Here is a 26,472-nt window from a genome sequence, read left to right as displayed (position 1 = left end):
ATATTAAATTAAAGAAAAGATAAATAATCTATCAAATTAAAAGAAAAATGATATGTTGTAATTTCTAATTCCTACAAATAAACAGAATTGTCAAGTCAGAGATTGGCTTAGAAAACGCTCCTCTATTTTGTATTTCCACCTCATCTTAAATAATACTAACATTTCTCAGGTGCTAACTGTGTGTCGCTCTGCTGCGGGTGTGTGTGTGTGCTTTATCAGGCCCGATGCATTCAGGTGGGATCAGGTGCTCAAGATGAGTCCAGTGGAGAGACTCGACCACGCCTTCACGTTAGCCAAAAATCAGCTGGGCATCGAGAGGCTTCTGGATCCTGAAGGTTCTATTTTTTATTTGGATCGTTTTACTCGGGTTAAAAAAGGGTCTGACAGTCACTTTTGTCTAAATTCCTGCTTATAAAAACATTCTCTGTGATCATGAAGTTAGTTTCAAGTCTTGCCAGCAGCTGGATAAACTCTAGAGCAAATACCATGAGGTGGTCTCCGACTGTAAATCTAAAGGGGAGAACTTAGTGTACTTTGGTAATTTACCCTATATCTTGACTGTCTCATTTCAAAGTCATGTTTAATTAGTTTAACCCATCTCAACCTGCTTTTCCCCCCACTCTCACCTTGCTTCCTGTTTAATCTCCTCCTGACATCTTTCACTACATCTCATTCTGCCGTGCTTCATGTTTCTTTTGCAATTTTCACCTTTTTATCTTCCTTTTCTTCCTTCTGGCTCTTATGCCTGCTTTGCACCCACCTGCCTACTGCTGACCTGCTCCCTTTGCCTCAGATGTGGCGGTGCAGTTACCAGATAAGAAGTCCATCATCATGTATGTAACCTCGCTGTTTGCCGTGCTTCCCAAAGACGTGAGCATGGAGGCCATCAGGGAGGTGGAGACCCTGCCTCGCCGGTACAAAGTGGAGGCCGAGACCTCTGGTCCAGGACTCGGCATGCAGGTAAAATATTCAGCACCTGCACTTGCTTCATGTTACATGATAAAGGAGGGTACGGAGGTTTAAGTTTGGGTTTGATGCTCTCATGCACTAACATCAAGAATCTGTATTAGCACCAAACACTTTGCTGTTTTTTTCTCATCTTATGGGAAAAATAGATTTGGAGACTCCACAAAATAACAAAATCGCATCTGTTTTCCACAAAACACAAGGTGTTTTTTATGGATGAAAATTTATAAAATTCACAGCTGGAACACAGCTGTGGAACTGATTCAAAAATAGCTATCTCTTCACTCAACTTGTCATTCTGTTGGCATGATTACCTGTAACATGTACATTTAGTTTTTCAACTTCATAACTGGAGGGTGAGGGAGTCCAAGTTGCATCTCCTATATCTTGTGACATCACACCAGTCTATTGATGCATTCCTGAAACAGGAGTGTTTTTATGTTTAACAGCATAAATAGAAAAATAGACGGACCCATCAGTTATTTACGTATATCAATAACATCTCCAAAGATAACCTTCCCAACACTGCAGTCATTATTAATGAAAGTACCAGTTGGTGATTGAATGGGCTTGTGCTCAATCGGATTAACTCCTTCAGTGATCAGCCAGTCTGCAAATGTTTGTTTTTGTTTCTGGTCACGACCTTCAACATATGCTGGCAATAATCTTGCATAGTGCTTTACTTCAGAATGATCATTTTCAAGGTAATCAGAAAAATAAATTATTCTGTAATTGAAAGCTCTTTTAGATAAATCAGATTCTGTCAAGTTTGGTATCAGCAGGTCAGTGAACATGAGTTGGTTAAATTGGTATAAGCTCTTAAAACACGAGTCTGTGCATCTCTACTGTTAACATGGAGGAGTGAGTCACCTGACTTTTGCTGAGATTTTTTTGAAACATTGTATATTCAAAAAAATGTTCATTTGGATTGATAGTGATGCAAAAATCTTGAAAGGTTTCCCAAGCTACCCTAACCCTAATGCTAGCAAAAGCTCCTGCTAAAGCTAGCCCAAGCTCCTGCTAACGTTAGCCTGAGCTTCTGCTTACGCTAGCTTGAGCTCCTGCTAACACCAGCCTGAGCTTCTGGTAATGCTAGCTACAGCTTCTGCTTATGCTAACGAGTTCCTGGTAACACTAGCCTGAGCTCCAGTTTGCCCTGGACAAAGCTCCTGCTAATGCTAGCCCGAGCCCCTGCTAATGTTAGCCTGAGCTCCTGATAACGCTAACCTGAGCTCCTGGTAACGCTAACCTAAGCTCCTGGTAATGCTAGCCTGAGCATCTGGTAATGCTAGCTACAGCTTCTACTTACGCTAGCTTGAGCTCCTGATAACGCTAGCCTGAGCTTTTGCTGATGCTAACCCGAGCTCCTGTTAACGTCTGGGGATATTCAGACATTGAATGAATTCCAGATAGATACACAGCTTGCCTATTAAGTAATCCAGATGCTTTACATGGCTACACAGAGTTTCTAGCATCAGGCAGTGTCCTAGAGCCTTTGGGCTAAACTGGCTAAGCATGCAGCTTATTCAATATTCATGTCCTGGCTGAGTGGGTGGGGCAAACCAGTCTTTCCATTGTATGACTTTACTATTGGGTTGTGTTTGGCCATGTAGCAAGGCTCCTGGGCCATTTTGAACCCCAACAACATTTCAAATGCTTTATAGAGGCTCTTAATTCCGGAACTGCGCTGCTCTGGGTGGCTGCATGTTGGAGTAGCTCTATTGACTATATGTAAGTTTAGCCTTTTCTTGGGCATTTTTTCTTCTAGTTTCTCAAGAAAAACTGTATTTTTTTTGGACATTTTACTTTTCTGTTTCTGGTGCTGTGAAGCTTGGAGGATTTTTACTGCTATTTTTTCACTTTTTGAGCATTTGTTATGATGCGTAACCATGGCAACAAGCTGGTTTACAATCGGGAGCAGCTGATTAACATTGGAAAGGCTGAAATAATACCTCAACTGAAGCCAAAAATCCCAAATGAGCTAAAACGCAAGAAGCGTGGGTGCAGAGTGCGAGCAAAACGAAGACAGAGAAAGAGGAAATTCAAACCATCTCTTCCATCGATCATAATGGGCAATCACTGGCCAACAAGATGGAGGAACGCCAAGCGCTTTCAAGGACTCAGCCAGAGTTTCGGCAGTGCAGTGTGTTTCACTGAGACGTGGCTGCAGGACCATATCCCCGATTCCAGCGTCTGTCTGCCAGGATGCCTAACTGTACGAGCAGACAGATCTGAAATGGAGCGGGAAAAGAAAAGGAGGTGGAGTGGCAGTGCTTGTCGACAACAGATGGTGCCATCCAGGTCATGTTTCAGTGAAATGTTGTCTCTGCAGCCCAGATGTTGAACTCTTGGCAGTAAGTTGTCGCCCATATTATTTGCCAAGAGAGTTCACCAGTGTTGTCTTGGCAACCATTTATATTCCACCTTCAGCCATTGCTGAAAATGCATGTGATGCCATCAGTTCCATTGTCGCTAAGCTACAAACCCAGTACCCCAATGCATTTGTGGCTATATCTGGTGATTTTAATCATGCCTCGCTCTCTGCTACACTTCCAACATTTCAACAGTTTGTCAGCTGCTCCACCAGAGAAAACAAGGCATTGGATTTGTGTTATGCAAATGTAAAGAATGCATACATGTCCAAAACAAGACCTCCTCCGGGACAATCAGATCACAATCTTGTTTTTCTCTGTTCAGAATACAAACCACTTGTTCAGAGGCAACCTGTGACAAGAAGAACTGTGAGAAAATGGTCACAGGACGCTGAAGAAGCCCTGCAGGGTTGTTTTGAGACCACAGATTGGTTGACTTCTCTGCCAAGGATATGAAGAGGACATCAATGCCATGACTGGATGTGTCACTGACTATATAAACTTCTGTGTGGACAACATCATACCCGCCAGAACAGTGAGATGCTTTGCTAATAACAAACCCTGGATCACCAGTGAACTGAAGAATCTGCCGAATGAGAAAAAAAGAGCCTTCAAGGAGGTAGACAGGGAATTATTGAGGAGTATACAGAAGCAACTGAAGACCAAGATCAGAGACAGCAAGGAGGCATGCAAGAAGAAGCTGGAGAACAAACTACAGAGGAACAATATCAGAGATGTCTGGTCAGGGATGAAGATCACAGGCTTCAAGCAGAGGAAGGATTACACAGATGGCAGTCCGGACACAGCCAATGAACTGAACAGGTTTTTCAATAGGTTCAGTTCAGGAACAAACCCAGCATCCTCCTCACCTGTCCCCAGCCAATCAGACATCCCATCCTCCTCTGACCCAACATTTTCCTGTCACGCGCCAGCTCTTTTTTCCTCTAACGCAGTCATGGATTCTTCTGGTTCTATAAATCTTTCTTCAACCAAGTCAGGAGATGCTGCTGCCCCATTTACCTCCCCCTCCCACCTATCTGTCTCTCGAAGTCAGGTGAAGAGGCAGCTGGAGAGACTGAACAGGAGCAAGGCGGCAGGTCCAGATGGTGTCAGCCCCAGGGTACTGAAGGCCTGTGCAGAGCAGCTCTGTGGGATTCTGCAACACCTCTTCAACCTCAGCCTGGCCCAGCAGAAGGTTCCAGTCCTGTGGGAGACATCCTGCCTTGTTCCAGTTCCAAAGAAAACTCACCCATCAGTCAATGATGACCACAGACCAGTTGCCCTGACATACCACATCATGAAGGTCCTGGAGAGACTCCTGTTGGTCCACCTGAATAAGCAAACTAGAACATATCAGGACCCGCTGCAGTTTGCTTATCGCCATGGAGTTGGAGTTGAAGATGCCATCATCCAGCTGCTTCAACCAATCCACTGTCATCTGGACAAAGCAGGCAACACTGTGAGGGTCATGTTCTGTGATTTCTCCAGTGCATTTAACACAATCCATCCTGATGTACTTTCCCAGAAACTCCAGAAGACACAGGTGGGGGCCTCAACTATCGCCTGGATTAAAGACTACCTGACAAACAGACCACAGTTTGTGAGGCTGAAGAACTGCACATCAAACCAGGTGATCATTAACATTGGAGCACCACAGGGGACTGTACTCTCACAATTCCTTTTCACCCTGTACACCCCAGACTTCCAGTACAAATCAGAGACCTGTCATCTACAGAAATACTCAGATGACTCTGCAGTTGTCAGGTGTATCAGAGATGGACAGGAAGCTGAGTACAGAGAGCTGGTGGAGCGCTTTGTGGCATGGTGTGGAAACAATCATCTGACCTTGAACGTGAACAAAACAAAGGAGACGATTTTAGACTTCAGAAGAAACAGGGTGGAGTCAAACACTGTTTCCATCATGGGAGAAGAAGTGGAGGTGGTTGAGGAATACAAATACCTTGGAGTTCACCTGGACAACAGACTGGACTGGAGAAAGAACAGCCAAGCTGTTTACAAAAAGGGACACCGCAGACTGCACTTCTTGAGGATGCTTAGGTCCTTCAATGTCTGTAGCAAGATGCTGCAGATCTTCTACAAGTCTGTTGTTGAGAGTGTAATCTCTTCAGCCATGTCTGTTGGGGTAGCAGCATCAGAAGCAGGGACCTGAAAAGGCTCAACAGCCTAATAAAAAAGGCTGGTTCTGTTCTGGGGACGACTGTGGAACCACTGGAGGAGATAATGCAAAGAAGGATTCTCCAGAGAATCAAGAAAATTATGGACAACCCTGAGCATTCTCTTCACAAGACTGTCCGACAACGGAAGAGTGTCTTCAGTCAGAGGCTTCTTCAGTTTGGCTGCAACACTGACCGCTACTGGAGATCCTTCCTGCCAACAGCCATTGTAATATACAACAACTCTTTGATGACTTGATTATTATTATTATTCTGAGCTACTACAGCAATCAATTTCCCTCTGGGATTAATAAAGTATTTTTGAATCGAATTGAATTGAAAGAACAATTTCCAGTTGTAAAGCAAAGCCTCAATGGATGTAAAATATACTTTTGATGCTTTTAAGATGCAAGGTAGAACATAGCTCTATTTAATGGTTTTTATACTTTTGTCATATTGGTTGTTTATGCAAATAGTAAAAAAAAGAGTAAATTCCCTTATTTCACAGTGACCTTACATCCAATGAACTATATCCCCTGCTGACAGCTTGTCTGAATTCCTTTGATTGTGCAAATGCAAGCAAACACTTTTCTGAGTATTAGGGCTGCACAATATTAGGAAAACCTGCGATATTCGATAACATTGATTAATATTGCGATGACGATATTACTTGCGATAAATAAAAACTTAACTCAGGAACAAAAATAATCAAAAACAAGGAAATAAAAAAATCATAAAAATGAGAAAAGCAAATGATGTGGGGAAAGAAACAAGAAAAGGCGATCAGTGGATCCCGGGAAAAGCAGAATCCGCAGAAAGAGCAGAACTAAGCTAACTCAGGTGTTTGCTAACCATCAAAATTAAGTGCTGTCTGCCTCGGATGCGGGACTCTAACCTTTGAGAACCCACCCAACTGGCCAAATGGGTGAAGAGCTCTATTTGATTTGTTATAAAACATCATGCTTCCGTTGGATTGACAGAATGCATCATGTGTAGCAAACATTTGAGCTGACCATTCATTGCGATATTAATCTCTTTGCGATATGCATATTGCGCATGCTGATATCGCGATAACGATATATTTACGATATATTGTGCAGCCCTACTGAACATAAAGGTGAAAGTCCAGCTACTTAAACATTTGCACAAAATTGACTCTTAATCTCCTCCAACTTTTGCTGCTGCACTTAATTTCGAATCACCTTTAGCTTAAAGACTTCAGTAATAGTGTGTGCCCTGTGTTGCTGGTCATAATGAGTCACTGCCACTTCTAAAAAAAAGAAGGTGTCTTCATTTTCTCCATACTCGCTCATGAAAAACACAGCAGGCACTGGCAAATTGGGAGCCGAGCTATGACTCACCCCTCTGACTTTATCCAACAGACCATGCTGCAGGCTGGAAACACAGAGCTGTAAGTGGGTGGAAGGAAATGAAGGGATAAAGTGGTGAGAACTGGAGTGTACAGAGAGTTTACAGGGAGCATTTCATCAGCAGTAAAGAGGTAGCTGGTGAGCTTTAGTTCATGCCTGAACAGCTCAACTCCAAATGTTTGACTATAGGGTAGAAAAATGGAAAGAAAATGAAGCAAGTTTGATAAAATTATTTGCATTTTCCATTTGCTTCTGCTGTAAAAGCCTCTGGCAGCCATTTTAATTATATCCTCAGGGCCGCTTATTTAGAAAGCTTCTAGTTACAAGTAAAAAAAAATCTCAAAACCACCTCTTAGGTTGTTTCATATCCCATGGGCGCATTCTTCACACACCCTGGAATAGATGCTGGAAAAGTCTTAAGTAATGCTCCAGTTTATCCAGAAAGAAGCGCACTTTCCTGGAAGGACTTTCTCCTGGTAGGAAGTGGTGCCTAAAAGAGCAAGTCTTTTGTTTCAGTGACAGCGCTGTTTCCCTTTTGAAAAACATTGAATTTAGTGTGTTTCACATTCACTTTTCTTGTTCCTGATTTATTGTTCTGGTTTAGCCGGAGACTTGGAACTTTTTCCAAAGAATCCGAAAGCTCGGTGAATATTTTCAGCTGCTGACCTTTGCTGCAAAGGCCGTACCACGGAGTCGTTTCAGCTTTTAAGAACAAAGGTCCATTTAACTGGTTTACTGTACTGGTCCTCCACACGCCCATGAAGCTTTTCTGTCCTGTTTGACTTGGCTGCTGCCGAGGATTTATCCTGGTCAGCTCCAGACAGATTAGCCGAGTTCTGTCGAGGTTTTTCCTCAACGGTTTCCTCACAATGACAGAAACCAGGAAAGCTGACAACACAGTTTTGTGGTGTTGAAATAAAACATCCTTGCAGTTTTTGTGTTTAAAACATCCTTTGTATTCCTAAAATTCTGGTTGATCGTTCTTGTGTGTCAGAGGCAGATCCCAGGAGCTAAACAGGGCATGTCATCCCGAATGCTCCAGAACTGCACAGCTCCCCTCCTTAAATGCCTGCTTTTATTTTAGAACTTGTCAGCTGATGTTCACAGATGTAATTAGGAATATAAATAACAAATGCCATATTTCATAATCATCCTGTGTCCTGAGAGCTGTACGTTAGCCTTTTAGCTTTGTATTTGTGTCGTTGTGACCGTTTTGAATAAAAGGAATGTCAGTTTCACTTTAAGATGACAGATGTGTTTTATTCTTGGATGTTTTTTTTTTCTCAGAACGTGGCAACCGAGGAGGCAAGCAGCAGCAGCAGACCACGTCCGGAGACCCTCAGCACCCTGACAGAGTCCGGGGCGGAGATGGAGGGTATCCTGGAGGCAGACCTTGATAATTATCAGGCGACTCTGGAGGAGGTTTTGACGTGGCTGCTGTCCGCTGAGGATGCTCTACAGATGCAGGACGAGGTGTCGGACGACGTGGAAGAAGTAAAGGAGCAGTTCCACACGCACGAGGTGGGAGGAGTCAGGCCGACTCAGCCACAAACTCAGCTAATAAAGTCATTAAACACGTATAAACTGCATTTTCATACGTTTTCCTGATTTAAAACATATCTTTAAGATTTATGACAGTGTGGACGCGTCTGACAACATGTTTCTCTAAACCTGCCATCTTTCATTGAGAGCAAGGAAGGCTTCCCACAACTTGGAGTTCCTACATGTTGGGAATTCCAGGGATTTTTTTTTGGAACTGTGGCACATAGCACTCCAAAACATCCTGGCCTGGAGCGTACTTGTTTGCTTGACGTGGGGGCGGGTGCAGTGTGTGTGTGTGTGTGTGTGTGCATTAGAGCAGTTTTGTGTCTGTGCTTGTGTGCAAAGGGGCTTTGGATGGATTCCCATGGCTGAAATGGGAATATTAGTGAAAATGAATGACTGGAATCCAGGTCAAAGCAGAAAGCTGGTTGTTAGACTCAGGAACCAGACCCAAAGCCTCTTTAAAAGCTTTTCATGATGATGAATTAAAAAAAGTTCAATTTTGCTGTTTTAATTTTCAGTTTTCCTACTTAAAATCATTTTGTTGCTTCAGAACTGGCCTTCTTAGCAACTAGCAGCTAGTCTCTCAATTTGTGCTTACCTACACACTGTTGCTATGACAACACATGCACCATAAAAGGTGTGCAGGAGATGTTTGCTGAAGTCAGAAATAAAACCATCTAAAGAAAAACGTTTCCAGATTTTCATAAAGACTTTGTTATTATTGCTATTATTATTATTGTTGTTGTTGTTATTATAGACACCTGTGCTCTGGGTCAGCACACACTCAATTCTGAGCTGTGTGTCTGCAGGTTGTTTTGTGTTCTATAAGCTTTTGTACATTTTCCTCCCATGGACGCAACTCAGAGGTTTCCTCTCCATTTACTGGGACTCTGGGCTTTGTTTCCCCTTTTTAAGGCCTTTATGATGGAGCTGACGGCTCATCAGAGCAGTGTGGGAAACGTGCTGCAGGCGGGTAACCAACTGATGGCCCAGGGCAGCCTCACAGAGGAGGAGGAAGATGAAATTCGGGAGCAGATGACCCTCCTCAATTCCCGCTGGGAGGCCCTCAGGGTGGCCAGCATGGACCGCCAGGCCAGGTGAAAACACTCACAGACACTTTTGTTTAATGTAGGTTGTTGACTACGGGACTCAAACAGTCATTTTTACTTTAGTTCAAAAGAATCTTAAGTCTAATAAACTGAATTTATTTTCTAAATCTGTTTTTGTTTTTCTTTTGTTTGTCTTTTGATTTCCAGGCTTCATGAAGTTCTGATGGATCTTCAGCAGCAGCAGTTACAGCAGCTTTCTGATTGGCTGACGGTGACGGAGGAGCGAATCAAAAAGATGGAAACTCAACCAGCAGCTGCAGACCTGGAGGGCTACAGAGAACAGATAGAAAACCACAAAGTGAATAAAAGTGCCTGTTTCGGACTTTTATTTTGTGACACGTGATTTAATTTGTTAAAGTTGACGTGAACACAACACCATCTGCAGATGAATTAGCATTATTTCTGTTTTCTGTCGGTCTAGTTGCCACTTTGTTAGCTAACGGTAACATCTGACTGTTCTGCGTTTCTCATTCGCTGCACAGGAGCTGCAGAATGATTTGGAGGCTGAGCAGGTAAAGGTCAACTCTCTGACCCACATGGTGGTCGTGGTGGATGAGAACAGCGGTGAGAGCGCCACTGCTGCTCTTGAGGAACAACTACAGGTAAAACGTCAGGAAGTAGTAGATTATTTGTATTCTCAATTGTTGTCTTATTTTTCCATTTTTTAATAAAAAACGGGATTCTTGTATTTTTGTCTTTGATTCAGTCTTTGGGGGAACGCTGGGCAGCCGTGTGCCGCTGGACAGAAGAAAGGTGGCAGAAGCTGCAGGATGTTTTTCTGGTTTGGCAGCAGCTTCTGTCAGATCAGGTGGGTTGTTTCACCTTTTCTCCAAACTCTTTGACTACTTTTTGACATTTAAAACCAAAACTTTCTGATGCTTGTAGCTCAGACTGAAGATGCTTTTGTTCCTTTCGCCTCAGAGTTTGTTCAGAGAGTGGTTGTTTGACAAAGAAGCAACCTTAGACATTCAGACCAGCAACTTTAAAGACCCCGGTGAAATCAATTCTTATGTGCTTCAGTTAACAGTAAGTGAAGAGCTGATTATTCTCCAGCTTCTGCAGCGCTTGCATGTGAACCAGTAAATAACACTGAAGCAAAAGCCCACTTTAATGCATTCACTTTTGTGTTTTTGCAGGTTTTAAAGGAGGACATGGCGAAAAAGAGAAGAACGCTGGACAAGCTGTCTGAGGCAGGACAGGATGTGATGCAGCTGCTGCAAAGTTCTGAGGTAGGAGCTAAGATCGAGGCCGACACTGAAGAGCTGACTCATCGATGGGACAATCTGGTGCAGAAGCTGGAGGACTGCTCGTTCCAGGTGTGTGTTCCTATTGGCGAACAATAATAAAACGTTCGTAGAATTTACATGACGCAGCATGAGAGCTATCAGAGACATTAGAGGTTTCAGTGAGCCTCGTTGACTTTAGTGCTCCAACCCTCAGGTGATGGAGGCTGTAACGGATGCTGGAATGACTCAAGTTGTAGAGCAGGCCACGGTGGAGATGGACGCTACGGCTTCTTTCACTCTGGAGCAGGACTCGTCTGAACCTGCCCCCCCTAAGAGGCGACTGGTGGAGACCGATGCAGAAATCAGAAAAGTGTAAGAACTGCTATTCAGAATGAGTCTTAATAATAAAAAGAAAGGCTTTCAGATGCATCTAAACCAGCATGCTGTGTTCTGCAGGTTTGAAAACAAACTTTCTGATTTACTGAGCTGGATGAAAACATGGAAGACATCTGCTCAGGCTCTTGCCTCCACTCGTCCTGAAGCCACGCCAGAAATGCCAAATCTCCAGGAGAAACTAGACGTAAAGTTGCTTTTTAAACAGTTTCAAGTCAAATAGATGTAATTGGAATGTTTATTCCAACAATAAGTCATTTTATTTAACTTTAGGGTCTGGAGTTGGAACTCAAATCAAAGGAAAGATCAGTTCACCAGGTGATAGAGGGGGGGCGAAGCCTGATGGAGCAGCTAGAGAGAGGTAAGAAGAGCACATTTCCCTCCACCAGGGGTTCCTAAACAACGTTCCAGTTCCTCTGGTGTGAGCTGTTGCCCCTCTGTGTTTTCTCGTAGAGGCCGTGAGCGTGGACTCTGTGAGGGAAAACGTGGATCTGATTCAGACCGAGTGGGACGTCTGTGCACGTGAGCTGCAGGCTGCTCGTGATCGGGTTCACACTCAGACTCGGGTCAGAGCAGTTTCTGTAGAACTCGCAGACGTAAACCAGCTGTTGCAGAATCAGGACCGGTGGCTGGAAACGACCCCATCGGTTCAAACGTTGGATGACGTTGAGCTCAGAAAACTAAGTGGAGAATGTCAGGTGAGATTTACTTTATTTAAAGTTTTCTTTAATCCAGATTTCTTTCACCTCTAACCCTCGATTCATGATGCCTGTAGCGTTTAAAAGGAAAAAAACGCCCATGGAGGCCACCATGTGTCAGAAGAGATGCTAATATAAATTAAAGCAATGTTTAAGTTAGTTTTTTAGCTGCTCCATCACTCACGTCACAAACATCGAGACTTTGATCCTTAAAGCTTAAAATGTTCTAATATTTTGAAAGTTGCATGTATTAATGAACATTGGCAGATGGAGATATTTTGGTTTCCTAACAGCTGCTGGTACAGTTTGCTCTCACTCTGGATTTAAAAAAAGAGCAACACCTGTTTTCTTCAGATATGCAAAAACTCGTTGAAGCAGAAGGGTGAACCATAAAAGTATTCAGAATTCCCGGAGGACTGTAATCCGTTCAAAATATCCTAATTTATTTCTGAAGCTAACTAAAACCCTCCCTTTCTATCTCTCTTTGTGCCAGAGCGTTTAGTTTGTTAATCCTCTTGTGTTCTGCAGACACGACTTGGTCAAATCGCAGCATTGACTCCACGACTCGAGCGCCTGTCCACAGAGGCAGGGACACTGGGAGCGGTGCCTTCTCTGAAAGACAGCCTGGTGGTTGTTTCTGCACACCATGCCTCCACACTGCAGCAGCTGCAGAGCAGAGAACAGGAAGCGAAGGATGGTAATGCTGCTTTTTCATTAGAAAATGAAAGAAATTAAAACCAAAACTCTGACTAACAACACCAGTTTGATTTCTGACCTCCTCGAGCTTTCTTTGTCTTTCTTCCTGGTCTGAAGCTTTCAGGTTTGTGAGGAAACAACAAGAGCCCAGCTTCACACAGCCTATGTAAATGTGACATCAGCTTCTATATGAAACCTTGGCCAGTGTCGAGTAATAGAGGATGTCCTTTTATGGCCTCTGTGCGGGTTTCGCTTTAGGTCGGCTCATGGATATGGAGCAGTCCTGAAAATCAGTCACCATTCTACCTCAGGAATTTATGAGCACCGCTCTTTGCCGAAATCAAGTCCCTAAAGGACAACTCGAATGCCCTTCTCAGTAATGTGTGTGTGTGTGTGTGTGTGTGTTCTGATGTGCCTCTCTGGGTTTTATGACTTATAAAAATGTGGATAACACCCAAGACGAACCTTTTTTTGTTTTTGCTTTAAGGTGGTTTTCTTACTGCTGTGCCACTTCCACCTTTAGCATCCACGCCAACTCTGCTCTGTCTCTACATAAACACAAAGCCAGATGATGTAAGCTTGAAATCACCTGGTAATTAACCGAGGAGGAAACCGAAGCGGTGGAGCATCATGCACCCAAACACTGCCCTCCAATGTAATGAAGTTTGACTAATGTTATTCATGTAGCCTCTTTAAACCTTTGAATCCTAATTAGCATTAGATGTTTGCGATGCTGCATCTGTGGTTTTATGAGGCCGAGCGGTTTAAGAGAGTAAAACTTTTTATTTTCTTGTAGAAATAACTCTGATTCATGGATTCATTTTTAATTTGGAACACATTGAATTTATATGTGAAGCATGTTTGCTACAAGTTGGGTCACATGGAGCGTGTGACGTCATTACATACGGGTTAAGAAAACAGTCTTACAACTGTCAGGCATATTTAATTATTGCCAAGTTAGTCACAAAGGGGCTTCATTTGATCTAAATATGTAAAATTTTCACTCACCAACCTCTCCCAAAGTCGTCTTCCTTGCTCATCTGACTTGGGGGGGAAACTAAATTGAGAAGGATCCTAGACACTCACGATGATTCTGTACTACGGGAAAACTTTTGAAACCTTAACAATGCCCTGTCACTCCTGTCACCCAATTAGATACTGGCTTCAAGGAGCAAGTTCACTGAGAAACCATTGGTTTTCTGTTCTTGTCTAACACACAGAGTAGGAAAGATTTTATCTTATTTTGCTGACTGTGTCGGCTACTTCCGGTCGCCTTCGTCAGAGCTTTGGTGGACATTATGGACTGGGACAACACACGGATCATAACAACAGAAGTACAGAAGATGGATAAAAAAGCCGATCAAGATAAGGAGATATGAACCCTGGACCTGCAAATAAACGGCAAAGCTCTGATGACCGAAAGTAGCTGAAACTGTTAGTAAAATCAGATAAAACTTGTGTGCGTTAGACAAGAACAGAAACACAGAACATAACAAGGAGGTCAGAAAAGCCACACAGATCTACTTAACCTTGAAAATAAATGTGCTTGGACCATCAACATATATATACGGTTTGGACTCACCCACCTTGGCTTGTTGCCGGGGAAGATTGTGTTGATTTTCCACATCCAGGAGAGAGCAGAGCACCTTCTGGCTTTTAGCGACTCCACGACATGGCAGAACTCCTTCAAGCTTGTGTCATTTGTGGAGATAAAACATCAACTTTGCAAAACAAACGGAGTCAGTGGTAGAGTTGTGTTGCTGTTAGCCAATCAGAGGCGAGCGGTTTGAATTTCATGAATATTACAGTTTTTTTTCAGTCGCTAACAAGCGTTTGTTTTGTGGCCATATAATTCACACATTTCATGTCGTTTTCACACAATATGCAGTCAGTCAACGGATTTCCATAATGTTTACATTGTCTCAACAGAGAAGCTATTCCTCCCAACAAAACTATGGATTGTTTTAGTAGTATTTGCAAATGTTAACACACAACATCCCGCAATAGCAAAAACAATAGTCCTAACCTTAGATGCAGTATAAAAACCTCTGCTTCTGCGATGATGAGTTCAAGAACAATATATCTCAGTTGATAATAAACAAACAACGGAATAATTTACACACAGCTGATGTATGTTAGGTAAATTGGGCCGACCACAGCTGATTACATTCAGGCTTAGACTCAGTGGAAGGTGTTATGTTTCTGTTACATTGAAACTAAAATAAAAGGAGGGCTTTGAGGTGTCAAGTATGGAAACAGCAACAGAAAAAACAAGCACTGTGATGTCTGGATGAGGAAGAGTATGAGTCAATTGAAGTATAATTACGTAAGACCATACAGTAATGCATTTTTCTCTCTAAAGAATGCAACATCTTCCACCCTCTGAGGGAAGAGGAAAGCTCCTCAATAATGGTAATAATGGTCAAGAGCTTGCCATTGTGGAAACGGTTATTGCAAATAATGCAATAAAACTGCATGAAATTCAGACTAGAATAGTGGAGGACCATGAGAATAATGATGGCATCAGCTTCACAACCAATTACACGGACATTGTCCAAACACAGAGTGCGGATGAAGCAGCTCTACTCTGTTCCATTTGAGAGGAACAGTGACAGAGTCATGGAGCTACGACGACTCTATGTCCAGATATAGTGTAAATCCTTTTGTCAACCCCATAGAGGAGTTATTTTCTGCGTGGAGGTGGAAGGTTTATGACCATCAGCCACATGACCACATGACCATCAGCCACATGACCACATGTCCCTTCTGGAAGCTATGGATGCTGGCTGCAGGCACATCACGGTTGATGATGGCCAAGGGTGGATCCGACATAGCAAGCGGTTTTATCCCAGGTGCATCGCTTTGGATGATATGAGACACGATGTTGATGAAAACATGTGGCCTAACCCTGAAGATCGCGGAGATTAGCCACAGTCATTGAGTGCGTTTTGTAGTTGCCTCCTTTTATCTGGGCTTTGTGCTGTTTTTTGGTTCAGAATGCTTTTGTTTGTTTCATTGATCTTTTGTTCACTACAAGCAACACTGTAGACCTTTTTCTGTTCTGTCATACTGTAAACATTTCTGCTGTACCTCCTGAAATAAACAGGAAAGGAAAAACAGGATTAGCTTTTTACTGGAATGCTTTGAAATGTGCACATCATATGTGGACATACAGTTCACACCAGAGAAATGTCGTGTAAAAACGGTGGATTGCATGTTTTACCTCTAAAACTGAAACGTAAAACTATGCGGTTTTTGTAATGTCAACAATCGCCAGTATTTTGAAACCTGGTGTGCTTTGATTGACTGAATGTATCTTGTGAAGTGAAAACAAATTCTACTTTTTGACAGAACAATTTCACTTTGAGTCAGATATCCAGTGTTTGGGTAAAGGTCTCTATTTTGAAATGAAGAGTTAGTTTATGTTTATCAAAATGTGTTTTTGAGAGGAAAATGTTCCATTTAGCCAATCGTGTTTTGTAGGAGTGAATCTGTGTTTAGAGTTTAGAACAAGTATCTGATGTGTGGGTGAGAGCTTGTTAGCGATAGAAAAAACTGTAATGATGAAAAGTCCAAATCCTGCCGCTTTCTGGCCCCCACTCCTCCAGCTAACTTCTACTTCCTGAAACAGGAGCACTAGGGCTTTTTATCTCGCTGAGGACGATTCACATTCATTATAGAGACCACAGCAGAGCTAACAAGTGAATGAGGGCTTTAATGCTTTGATTGTAACATGATTTCCTTTAGCATGTTTTCCCCTTCTGTACTCTACACACTTAACCTTTCCCTTTTGTTTTTCCCCAGCCTTATCGAGTCTCAAAGCCTCCCAGGCGGCTCAGAAGGGGTTGGAGGGTCTGGAGAGCAGGCTGGCTACTCTGAAGGAAAGTGTAGTGGACGTACACACTGCAGAGGCCGCGGTGGAGCGAGCACAGGTGAGCACCTTGTGATGGTTAAAGAACACCGAGACGTTTCCCTGAGAGATCTGGTAAAGCTGTTTGTTTATATTTCTGCAGATGATGACACATCTGATGCAAATCAGTTTAGTGTCAGCTCACCTCAAACACAATAGAGCTCTTTATCAGTGGCTTTCCGTAGCGCTGAATGAAATGTTTGTGAGTGGGAGAAGGTGTGTGTGTGGACATGCCTTTTCTGTTTCTGCACAGATGGATGTGTGTTGTTGCATTCCTTGTGTTTTTACTCTCCGTGCTGCAGTGGAATGTGGCTCAGTCTGTTCGCTTGTTATCGGTGCGGGGGGGGGGGGGGGGGGGGTTCGTGGTGGGTCGTGGCACATTCTGGGCAGCGTGCCCGTGCATGAAGCACAAAGCTTCGTGTGGAGCCAATGAGCTGGTCCATCAGCCTAGCAGCCACAACATACAAAGCCATGACAACGTTTGGGAAATCATATAGTTATTAGCCTAATGAGAAGAGATGACACGGATATTCTTGACTCAACTTTGTTATGGGTTCATGTTTCCTTCCACACATTTCAGACTCGCTCAGTAGATGCATTTGCAATCATTTAAACACAATTCATGTCATGTGAACATGTAATTAACCCAAGTGTTGAAGCGCTTCCAGCTTTGAGCTGGTGGAATTTCTCCTGCAGTCATGTTGGCTCTTGTTGCTCCCGTCCTCCTTCAGCCGTCAAAAGCTGCCAAAAAACAACTAAATAAAACCACAGAAGGAGAAAAATAGAACTTAAAAGTTTAATCGTTTAGATTGGTTTTAAGTGATGTCATTAATATTTTATCTGTTTCTGTTTTAACAACGTCACTTTAAAGAAAGTTTCATTCTGACTAAAACAGCCGTAAAAACGAACACTTCAAAGCGGTTTATGCAAATGCTGTTTTTTAAAGATTTGGGATGCACACACACACACACATTTCGATATCTGATTTTATACTGCTGCTATGGCCGATAAACAATATTAATCAATAATATATCCATTTCCCTACATCATCAGAAAGGTTCTCTTCTTCTGTTAGAAACCCCACAATCCCACATGCTCAAACTGATACCACATGGCCAACCCTGCTCCTTCCCTCTCCTGAAACACACACACACACATAAATGGTAACAAGATGGAATAAACAACAGTGAATTTTGGCCCAGTTTTACCAATATGTCAAAAAATGACTAACGTTGACCAATGTTGGTGCCAACATACAGCTCATCCCTAATTTTCCCTGCCATCAGTTTTATGTTACTTGGACATTAATACAGAAAAACTCTCATATTTCCATCAGAGGTAACCATAGCTACAGCAGACGGCAATCCATTCTGGACGTGGACCTGCTGGGATTAGCAGTGGACTGGTTAATCTGGTCAGAACTAATCTGTTTCTCCAAAATGAGGTTTTTCAAAGAGCTGCACAAACATTAAGATACTGCTTTTTCATGATGTTTCCATTCAGATTTGCTACAAGGTTAAAGGTGGTAAAAAAGAAACAAGTCAGTGGTTAAAACAGCTTTTAAGTGTCATTTTAAACACCTGTTGATCTCAGGGTCTGTGTCTGGAGATCGAGCAAACGCAACACGCCTCTGACCCGGCCGAACTACAGAAGTGGAGTCAGCTCTCATCCAGGGTCCGTGAGGATCACAGCACTCTGCAGTGCATTCTGGGTAGCATGAAGGACAATCAGGTAGATCAGCTGTAATAGGAACTTAAAATGAAGTTTAGTGTCTTTGATGCAGCGGTTGGTTCATGTGTTGGGTTCAGGTGTGTTCGGAAAAGACAGAGTCGTGGTTGGATGGCGTTCAGGAGCTGTTGTCCCGGGATGCCACGGGCCTAGAAGGCCGAGAGAACCTACAGGAAGAGATAAATCAGTGCAAAGTATGAGCAGCAACTCAAACATATGACACTGTATTATCAAAATGGCTATTTTAAATCAATAAAAGTGTATTTTGATAAGTGCAAAACATAATATGATCTACTTATAAATATGTAATTATATTCAGTTGAAACTTTTCATGTTGGATTGTAGCATAAATTAGATTTTACACCAATAAACACAAAACGACCTAAACATGTTGCTATAAAGTACTATAAAGTAGTCCTCATGTGTAGCCCCTATAGTTAAAATAGTGTCAGTTGTTTGCATTATGCAACTTCACAGCTAGATGGCACCAAATGCAAAGCATTTGACTTTGTGAAATAGTTTTACTCAGTTATTTTTCCTGTTCTGACCTACTTCTAATTGCATTTGTAGTTTTTGACTACATCTGAAATCCTTGTGTATTTCTGCACATAGGAGTATGTAGATAAGATGGAGCTGGTGGAACGTTCGCTCAAGCAGATAGAAGAAAACGTGAAAGCGGTGCAGGCGACTGCAGTACCAGGACTGACCAGGTGGGGGCAGGATAATCTGAATGAGCTCGAAGGAAGATGGGCACAACTCAGCAAACAGGTGACAAAAATCTTGGTGCATCAGTTTTTGTTATGTTTAGTGTCTGTTTCAATAAATGCACTACAATTTTTGTTGTTAACCTAAATTGTAATATTTTCATAATTTACTCCATTTTGATTTGTTTTGCTGCAGATCCTGAGGCATCAGGAGTGTTTGGCAGAGACTCACGAGAAGCAGGTGAATCTGAAGAAAGACTTGGCAGAGATGCAGGAGTGGATTGCTCAAGTTGACGAAGAGTTCCTCATGCGAGACTTTGAGTACAAAAGTCCTGAGGAACTGGAAGCTTCGCTGGACGAGATGAAGGTAGAGAAAATGAACAAGCTTGTTTGATAAATGTGTTGCAGCTTGTTACGCTTCGGTTTTGTTGTTTTCTAGCGAGCGAGAGAGGATGTGCTTCAGAAAGAGGTGAAAGTGAAGATCCTGAAGGACAGCATCAACCTGATGGTGTCTCAGACGTCGCCCCCTGGTGGACGCTTTGGACAGGAGCTGACCTCGGAGCTCAACTGTGTCCTAGCCAGCTATCACAAGCTTTGTGACCGACTCAAGAGCAAATGCCACACTCTGGAGGTAAGGTTTGTTTAAATGTGAACTTCATCTCTCTGTGTCAAATATAACAAATAAAATATAACGTACCCCAAAATAGCCCAATAAATGCACGTAAACGTAAAATGAAAAACGTAACTTATTCATTCATTCATGCTGCAGGGACCCTGTTTAGCTTTAGCTAGCTGACGTGGTTCAGTTGGAGGGATGAGCTGTTTGAAATGAAACGTTGTGTCTTTAACTTACTTTCACTAGTTCCCTTACAAGGAATAAAAGTTTTAAAACTAATGCCGTTGCAGCTGGTTTCAGAGCTAGTCTGTGAGTCTAAGGCTCTGCTTTTAGTTTTCCTTTTGAATGAGCAGTGCAAAGGTCGGATTTTGCTGTGCACAAGCTCAAAAGTCTGCTAGTTGTTGTTTAAATAATGCAGTGAGCAAGATTTCCTTTGTGTTGTGTTTAGGAGGTCTGGTCCTGTTGGATGGAGCTGCTTCAGTACCTGGATCTGGAGCAGAGCTGGCTCAGAACGGTGGAGGAGAAACTACAAGTTACTGAAAACCTGCCTGAGAGCCCTGAGGCTGTTAATGAGGCTCTGGAGGTGCACACACACACGCACACACACACGCACACGCACACACACACACACACACACACATGCACACACATGCACACACATGCATCCTGATAACAAGACCAACATTTAAAATATTAATTCTAGATTCTTAAATAGCACATACATAATGAAAGGAAACAGGTTAATACTGCAAATCTTCTTGCTTTAGTTAAAGAACAATTTGAATAAATAATCCAAAGCCCAGCGACTGCATCCATAAACTATAAACTGGATTATCTTTGATTCCTCAATCCAGTTTTATTCCATGTGAAATTAAAGGCTAATAACGTCATTTGTCTTTGATTCGTCTTCCAAATTTCTCCCGCGTTCCTGCTGCTATATCTGTTGACCGCCTGAAGTGCGTCTGTCAAACTCACTTTAATCACTTTGCTGCTTCTGCTTCATCACTTGATGATGAAGACTCTGGAAGACGGCGCTTCTCTCTCTTGTCCGTGTCCTTCTCATCAAGTGTTTTAGATCTTTTTTCCTTCTTTAGTAAGTCCCCTGCTTTGTCACTGCCTCCCAAATTATATAAACTCTTCATCTTCCCAATTTCTCATTAGACTCTCCCTTTCAGTGTGTGTGTGTGTGTGTGTGTGGGGGGGGTGACTGGGTGGCTGTCACTCTCACTGCCGTTACCTTCAGGAAGGAGAAGCACTTTAATTGAACTTACATAAACAATCCAAACATGTGATCTCTCTCTCTCTCTCTCTCTCTCTCTCTCTCTCTCTCTCGTTTGTGTTTTCTTTCTCTTTCAGTTAACATATTAGTTAGATCTGCCTCTCTGACACACCCATCACATCACATTTCTTCTCTCATCTGCTTTTTCTTCAGCTTTTTGATTCTTTAGAATTTTTTACACACAAACACTCAAATCCTTCTCTGGAAATCATCTTTCCGTCTGGTGTTCTGCGTTTCTTCAGGTGTTCGCTGTCAGACTCGGGTCTGTTTTTACTCACTTGTCCTGCATCTTCTGTTTTTTTTTTTGTTTTTTTGCAAACCTTTTGACTTGTAGGACGTACTTGATCTCTGTTGCAGCTTCATCAACAGATTGTTTTATTGTAATTTTCCCTGGTTTCCCATCTTACCCCCCTCCCCAACGTTTGCACCAGTCTTTGGAGAGCGTGCTCCGCCACCCGGGGGACAACCGGACACAAATCAGAGAGCTGGGTCAGACGCTGATAGACGGGGGCATACTGGATGAGCTCATTAGTGACAAACTTGAGGCCTTCAACTCCCGCTACGAGCAGCTCACCCATCAGGTCAGGACTCATTTGTGTCCATGCTTGTGTGGAGATGTTTATCTTCCGTAATCACCAGCCTGTGCTTTTTGATTTAAGTCCCTGACCTGCTGTTGGTGTCGTCATGCAGGCGGTGAACCGGCAGGCCGGCCTCGAGCAGCAGCTGCAGACGCTGAAGGAGAATCAGCAGGCTCTCCAAACGCTGCAGGAGTCTCTGAGCCAGCTGGACCACACACTCACCTCCTACCTCACTGACCGCATAGACGCCTTCCAGCTCCCCCTGGAGGCGCAGGTATGTCAGTGCACTTCTTCCTCTGTCAAAGTTAGGGATGGGTACCTTTGACATTTGAATCGATTCGGTACCAATTCCCAGTACCTAGGAATTGATACCGGTACTTAACGGTACCAATTTTAGATACTTTTGAGCGTTTAATATTTTAATTCTCTTTTATAATTAAATATATATTTTTCTCAATATATAACAATATTTGATAAATATCACGATAAATAACATACAACTGTTTGTATTTTAACATCGTCCTTGTAGTTTTATAAGCTGATAATTAAACTGAAGTAAACATCTTTACTGTGAACGAAATTTACTGTGTATCTTCATTCCTTTTGCAGTCCTTTTTCTTTGATTTTTCTTACTGGGAAGTTAGAATTTACGAGGAGAAAGCGAACGCACCATTAGATGATAACAGTGGTGGCAATGGAAGCTAACATATCATGCTAACGTTATCTTTAACAGTTTATTTAACTGCTGGAGCAGATTAAAACGATGATGCCTCACACTTAGATCATTGTCACTGGTTTCATCTTCACCCAATCACCCGTCTCATTTAGTAAAGTGAAGCCAAACTTTAGAGCGCGTTCATGTTCTTCTAGTCGGAAAATCGGAGTTCCGAGGAGAAAGCGACCATTAGTGAAACGGAAGCTAACATATCAAGCTAACGTTATCTTAAACATTTTATTTACCTACCGGAGCAGATTAAGATGAGGATGTCTCACTTAGATCGTTGTCGCTGGTTTCATCATCACCCAGTTACCCATCACATTTAGTGAAGTGGACCCAAGCTTTAGCGTGCGTTCTTTCTACCATGCTGCTCTGTTTACAACTCGCAGCGAGCGACGACATAACGCTCTTGCGCATGCGCAGCTGTCTAGGCAAGTTCTCGTTGTGAAGGACGGGTACCGAAACGAGGCACCGTTTCAAATGAATGAATCTGTGCTTGCTCGGTACTGTGGAATTCGGTCTGTACCTTAAAAAGTACCAAATTCGGTACCCATCGCTAGTCAAAGTAGCAGCAAGAACAGCAGCATACCATATAAAATTATTAACCGTCACTCTTCAAGCATGTTTGCTCGATTTCTTAAAAATTGCTTTATTTTTCACAAAACTTGGAGAAGAATTTATTTTAAATATGGCAGATTGGGAGGGTCTGATCAAAGCTACATCTGCTCATGTTGCTTTTAATTTTTTTAGACCATCGGTGCAGAGATCGCAGCCCATGAGGTGACACTGGAGGAGATGAAGAGAAGGAATGTGGTTAATTTACCTCCTCCTACCTCAGATGGAAAAGCAGCCCGTGGTGGGACTATGCTGGACCAGCTGCAGGTAACACTGCCTCCTACTGGTGAAAGTCAGGATCTGTAATTATATTTTTTTCATCTAGCTGATATTTCTCATTTTTATTATAAGACATAATTTTTAATTTCTTCCTCTTCATGCATCTTTTCTCAAGCCTAATATAACAATAAATCACAGAACTGTGTACCCCCTGTTACTCTTTGCAGAGGAAACTGAGGGAGATTTCCACTAAGTTCCAGCTGTTCCAGAAGCCTGCTAACTTTGAGCAGCGCATGCTGGACTGTAAGAGGGTCCTAGAAGGTGCTAAAGCTGAGCTGCATGTTCTGGATGTGAAGGATGTGGAACCAGAAAAAATCCAGCCCCATCTGAGTGGCTGTATGGTGAGAGCATGATGGGGTTGTTGCCGATTGTTGCAAAAAAGAAAGATTCATCTTATCTTTTAATATTTTGTGCTTTATTTTCTGTGTAGAAACTGTACAAACTGCTGAGTGAGGTGAAGCTTGAGGTGGAGACGGTGATAAAAACAGGCCGTCAGATTGTGCAGAAACAGCAGACGGAGAATCCCAAAGCCATGGACGAGCAGCTCACGGCTCTCAAACTCCTCTATAATGAGCTGGGGGCTCAGGTAAAAAGCAAACCCAGCGTTTGCTCCACTGAAAATAAAATCCAGTTCATTTGATGTAATTTTAAGGCTGACTTTTTGCCTGCACAGGTAACAGAAGGCAAACAGGACCTGGAAAAAGCGCTGGCTCTGTCTCAGAAGTTCCACAAAGAGAGCGCTGCCCTGCAGGACTGGCTGACCACCAACGAGACCCAGCTTCAACAGAAGAACAGCAGTGGAGACATGCCAGCTGACATAGATCCTGAGATTACGTGGGCTAATGTGAGCATTGCCTTAGTTTTATGTTATTATAAAGATTAATGGAATTAAAATGAACAATTTAAGCTTTGATTTTCTTCACATTCACCAATTTTCCTAATTGTTTTATTTGTTTACCCCCAAGAAATAATCTTTTAGTTAAAATCCTTAGACTGATCCGAAAAGCGCTTCTCCTTCCTGTCAGTAGACGGAGCAGAGAACCGGTTTGTTGCTTCTTGGTCATTGGAATAGATTTCTGGAAAAGACTGAATTTGTGATCAGAGTGCATATTTAGAAATGTAAATGTATTTTTCTGTTTTATTTATAGCAAATGAGTAAACAAAATCATCAAAAAGCTAAAAAAAAAAAAGATTAGGAAAATCCTCCAAAAAGCCAGAGGAAGACCATTTAGAATAAAGTAAAATTTTGCAATATATTTGAGTTCTTTAAACCCAAAATAAAGAGAAAAAAATAATTAGTGAGGAGTTCTTCCCCTTCAGGGCCTCCTGAAGGAGTCAGAGCATCGTAAGGCAGAGCTGTCCAACCTGATGGAGGTCAGTGCGGGGCTGCAGACTTTGGTGGAAGGCAGCGAGGCTCAGCTGGAGGCCAAACTCTGTGACCTCAACGAATCCTGGGACCGCGTGCACACCTGGACCGAGGACTGGCTCAGCGCTGTTCTGGTGAGTGGAAACGACAAGGCTTAATGAAGAGCACAGCAACTTTTATTTATTGTTCCCTGAGTGAGTAGACTGTGCAGAGAAGGAATGGAGTTGCTAAATTAAAGCGCTGAGCCCCGTGTGTGTGTGTGTGTGTGTGTGTGTGTGTGTGTTTGCAGAGTCACCAGAATGAAGTGGAGATTTTTGATGAGAACTTGGCTCACATCAGCACCTGGCTCTACCAGACTCAGATCCACCTGGATGAGGTCGAGCGGTTGCCTCCAGCAGAAAGACAAAACGTATTAAAGGTAAAGCAGAGGCAGCATTTTAGACAAGAAGCACAAGTAAGTGGACAAAACCTCCAATGTTTAGAAATAAATCACCAAACATCAGGTTTCTGCCTTATTGTGTTTTTCTTTCATTAGAAATTTACAAATTTATATATATATATATATATATATATATATATGTATATGTGTATATATATATATATATATATATATGTATGTATATGTATGTATGTATGTATATATATATATATATGTATGTATATGTATATATATATACCGTAAATCCTCTAATACAGGCCCGTATTCAATTAAAGGCCGGGTCTGATATCAAGTTCAAAGAGAACGTGCTGATTATGCTGCAGAACACTCTGGGGAGCAGTAGGGGTTGTATGAACTAGTCACTAGTCGACTTCACTATAGTGACTTTTTACGCCTGTCATCGACTAGTCGCTGTCACGTGATAATGACCGGCAAGATGCAGCCCTTGGAAAAGACAGCAGCCTGCTGTCAGCAGGTGACAAGCTCCTGCGCTCGGGGGGGCAACGCGCTGTGCCAGAGCGTCGGTACTGACACGCGATCGTTCATGTCGGTTCATTTCCTTTGATGTTTTCTGTCTTTTATTTGTGCCTGATGCGTTTTGCTGTGGAGTGGGGCGCATCAACTTGTCATCCGGTGATGCACCGATCACTGATTTGGCCGGCAAGCAGCGAGCACTCCGCTGTTTTTGCGGTCGGTAATCTGCCTCCTGAGCACGGCCACAGTCAGGTGTCGCCACCTCAAAAACTAATTTAACATGCGATCGTTCATGTCAGTTCATTTCCTTTAATGTTTTCTGTCTTTTATTTGCGCCTGATGTGTTTCGCTGCTGTGGAGCGGGGCACATCACCTTGTCCTCCGACGCACCGATCACTGATGCGACCGCCAAGCAGGGAGCACTCCGCTGTTTTTGCGGTCGGTAGATCTGCGTCCTGAGCACGGCCACAGTAACAATCAGGTGTTGCCAAATTATTTAACACGCAATCGTTCATGTCGGTTCATTTGATTTGATGTTTTTTGTCTTTTATTTGCGCCTGATGCGTTTTGCTGTGGAGCGGGGTGCATCAACTTGTCATCCGGTGATGCACCGATCACTGATGCGGCCGGCAAGCAGCGCGCACTCCGCTGTTTTTGCGGTCGGTAAATCTTTTAGAACTGCAGTTCAAAGGTAACTCATAAGGTGAATATATATGAACCCAGGTAGCAGTTTCTCTTTAGGATTGAGAGGAGATGCAGGAAGATAATAAACAGAGGCAGGACAGAAAAATAGTCAAATAAAAACAAGTTAGTTTTTGTACCTGCTGGTTGCAACAAACAGACACCACTGAAGGTAATCAGAAGTGAGGAACAGAAAATGAAATAATTATTTTAATGTTTAGAGCAGCAGGAACTCCGAGAGGCTGCAGGCGCATCAGTGAGTTTGCGGCCGCTGCGCAGGGGGAGGGGGGAGAGGGCTGAAGCAGAAACTACCGTTGTTAAAAGAAATGTGTTTAACTTTGAAAATGTGGGCGCAATATTAATTGTCAAAAACTCCAACGAACCATTAGTTCATTTTGCTCAAATAGAAATAGAGGCCTGCCTCTAATACTGGCCCTCCTTCCAATAAAGGCCTGGAGCTTGATGAGCTTGAGTCAAATACAGGCCCGGGCCTGTATTAGAGGATTTACGGTATATGTATATGTGTGTATATATAT

The 26,472-nt window shown here is 42.8% G+C and overlaps 1 protein-coding gene across 8 annotated transcripts in view; it reads left to right on the top strand.

Moving 5' to 3' along the window:
* Positions 1–26,472, top strand: part of utrn (utrophin) — a 208,672-nt gene that overhangs the window by 32,640 nt on the left and 149,560 nt on the right. For all 8 annotated transcript variants that reach the window (XM_015947254.3, XM_015947253.3, XM_015947261.3 and 5 more), the window contains 29 exons: positions 220–335; positions 794–960; positions 8,170–8,403; positions 9,343–9,524; positions 9,684–9,834; positions 10,019–10,138; positions 10,243–10,344; positions 10,458–10,562; positions 10,673–10,852; positions 10,977–11,134; positions 11,219–11,342; positions 11,429–11,516; positions 11,609–11,853; positions 12,382–12,550; positions 16,354–16,481; positions 18,053–18,190; positions 18,268–18,381; positions 18,800–18,955; positions 19,088–19,258; positions 19,331–19,522; positions 19,956–20,090; positions 21,218–21,367; positions 21,477–21,638; positions 22,833–22,964; positions 23,144–23,317; positions 23,407–23,562; positions 23,650–23,820; positions 24,297–24,476; positions 24,632–24,760. In XM_015947254.3, coding sequence (XP_015802740.3) covers positions 220–335; positions 794–960; positions 8,170–8,403; positions 9,343–9,524; positions 9,684–9,834; positions 10,019–10,138; positions 10,243–10,344; positions 10,458–10,562; positions 10,673–10,852; positions 10,977–11,134; positions 11,219–11,342; positions 11,429–11,516; positions 11,609–11,853; positions 12,382–12,550; positions 16,354–16,481; positions 18,053–18,190; positions 18,268–18,381; positions 18,800–18,955; positions 19,088–19,258; positions 19,331–19,522; positions 19,956–20,090; positions 21,218–21,367; positions 21,477–21,638; positions 22,833–22,964; positions 23,144–23,317; positions 23,407–23,562; positions 23,650–23,820; positions 24,297–24,476; positions 24,632–24,760 — 4,429 coding nt within the window. The remainder of the gene's footprint in view (positions 1–219; positions 336–793; positions 961–8,169; positions 8,404–9,342; positions 9,525–9,683; positions 9,835–10,018; positions 10,139–10,242; positions 10,345–10,457; positions 10,563–10,672; positions 10,853–10,976; positions 11,135–11,218; positions 11,343–11,428; positions 11,517–11,608; positions 11,854–12,381; positions 12,551–16,353; positions 16,482–18,052; positions 18,191–18,267; positions 18,382–18,799; positions 18,956–19,087; positions 19,259–19,330; positions 19,523–19,955; positions 20,091–21,217; positions 21,368–21,476; positions 21,639–22,832; positions 22,965–23,143; positions 23,318–23,406; positions 23,563–23,649; positions 23,821–24,296; positions 24,477–24,631; positions 24,761–26,472) is intronic.

This window comes from Nothobranchius furzeri, chromosome 2, assembly GCF_043380555.1.
Source record: "Nothobranchius furzeri strain GRZ-AD chromosome 2, NfurGRZ-RIMD1, whole genome shotgun sequence".
Taxonomy (NCBI): domain Eukaryota; kingdom Metazoa; phylum Chordata; class Actinopteri; order Cyprinodontiformes; family Nothobranchiidae; genus Nothobranchius; species Nothobranchius furzeri.
Note: the sequence above shows the minus strand (reverse complement) of the source record. Positions and strands in the feature narration are given on the sequence as shown.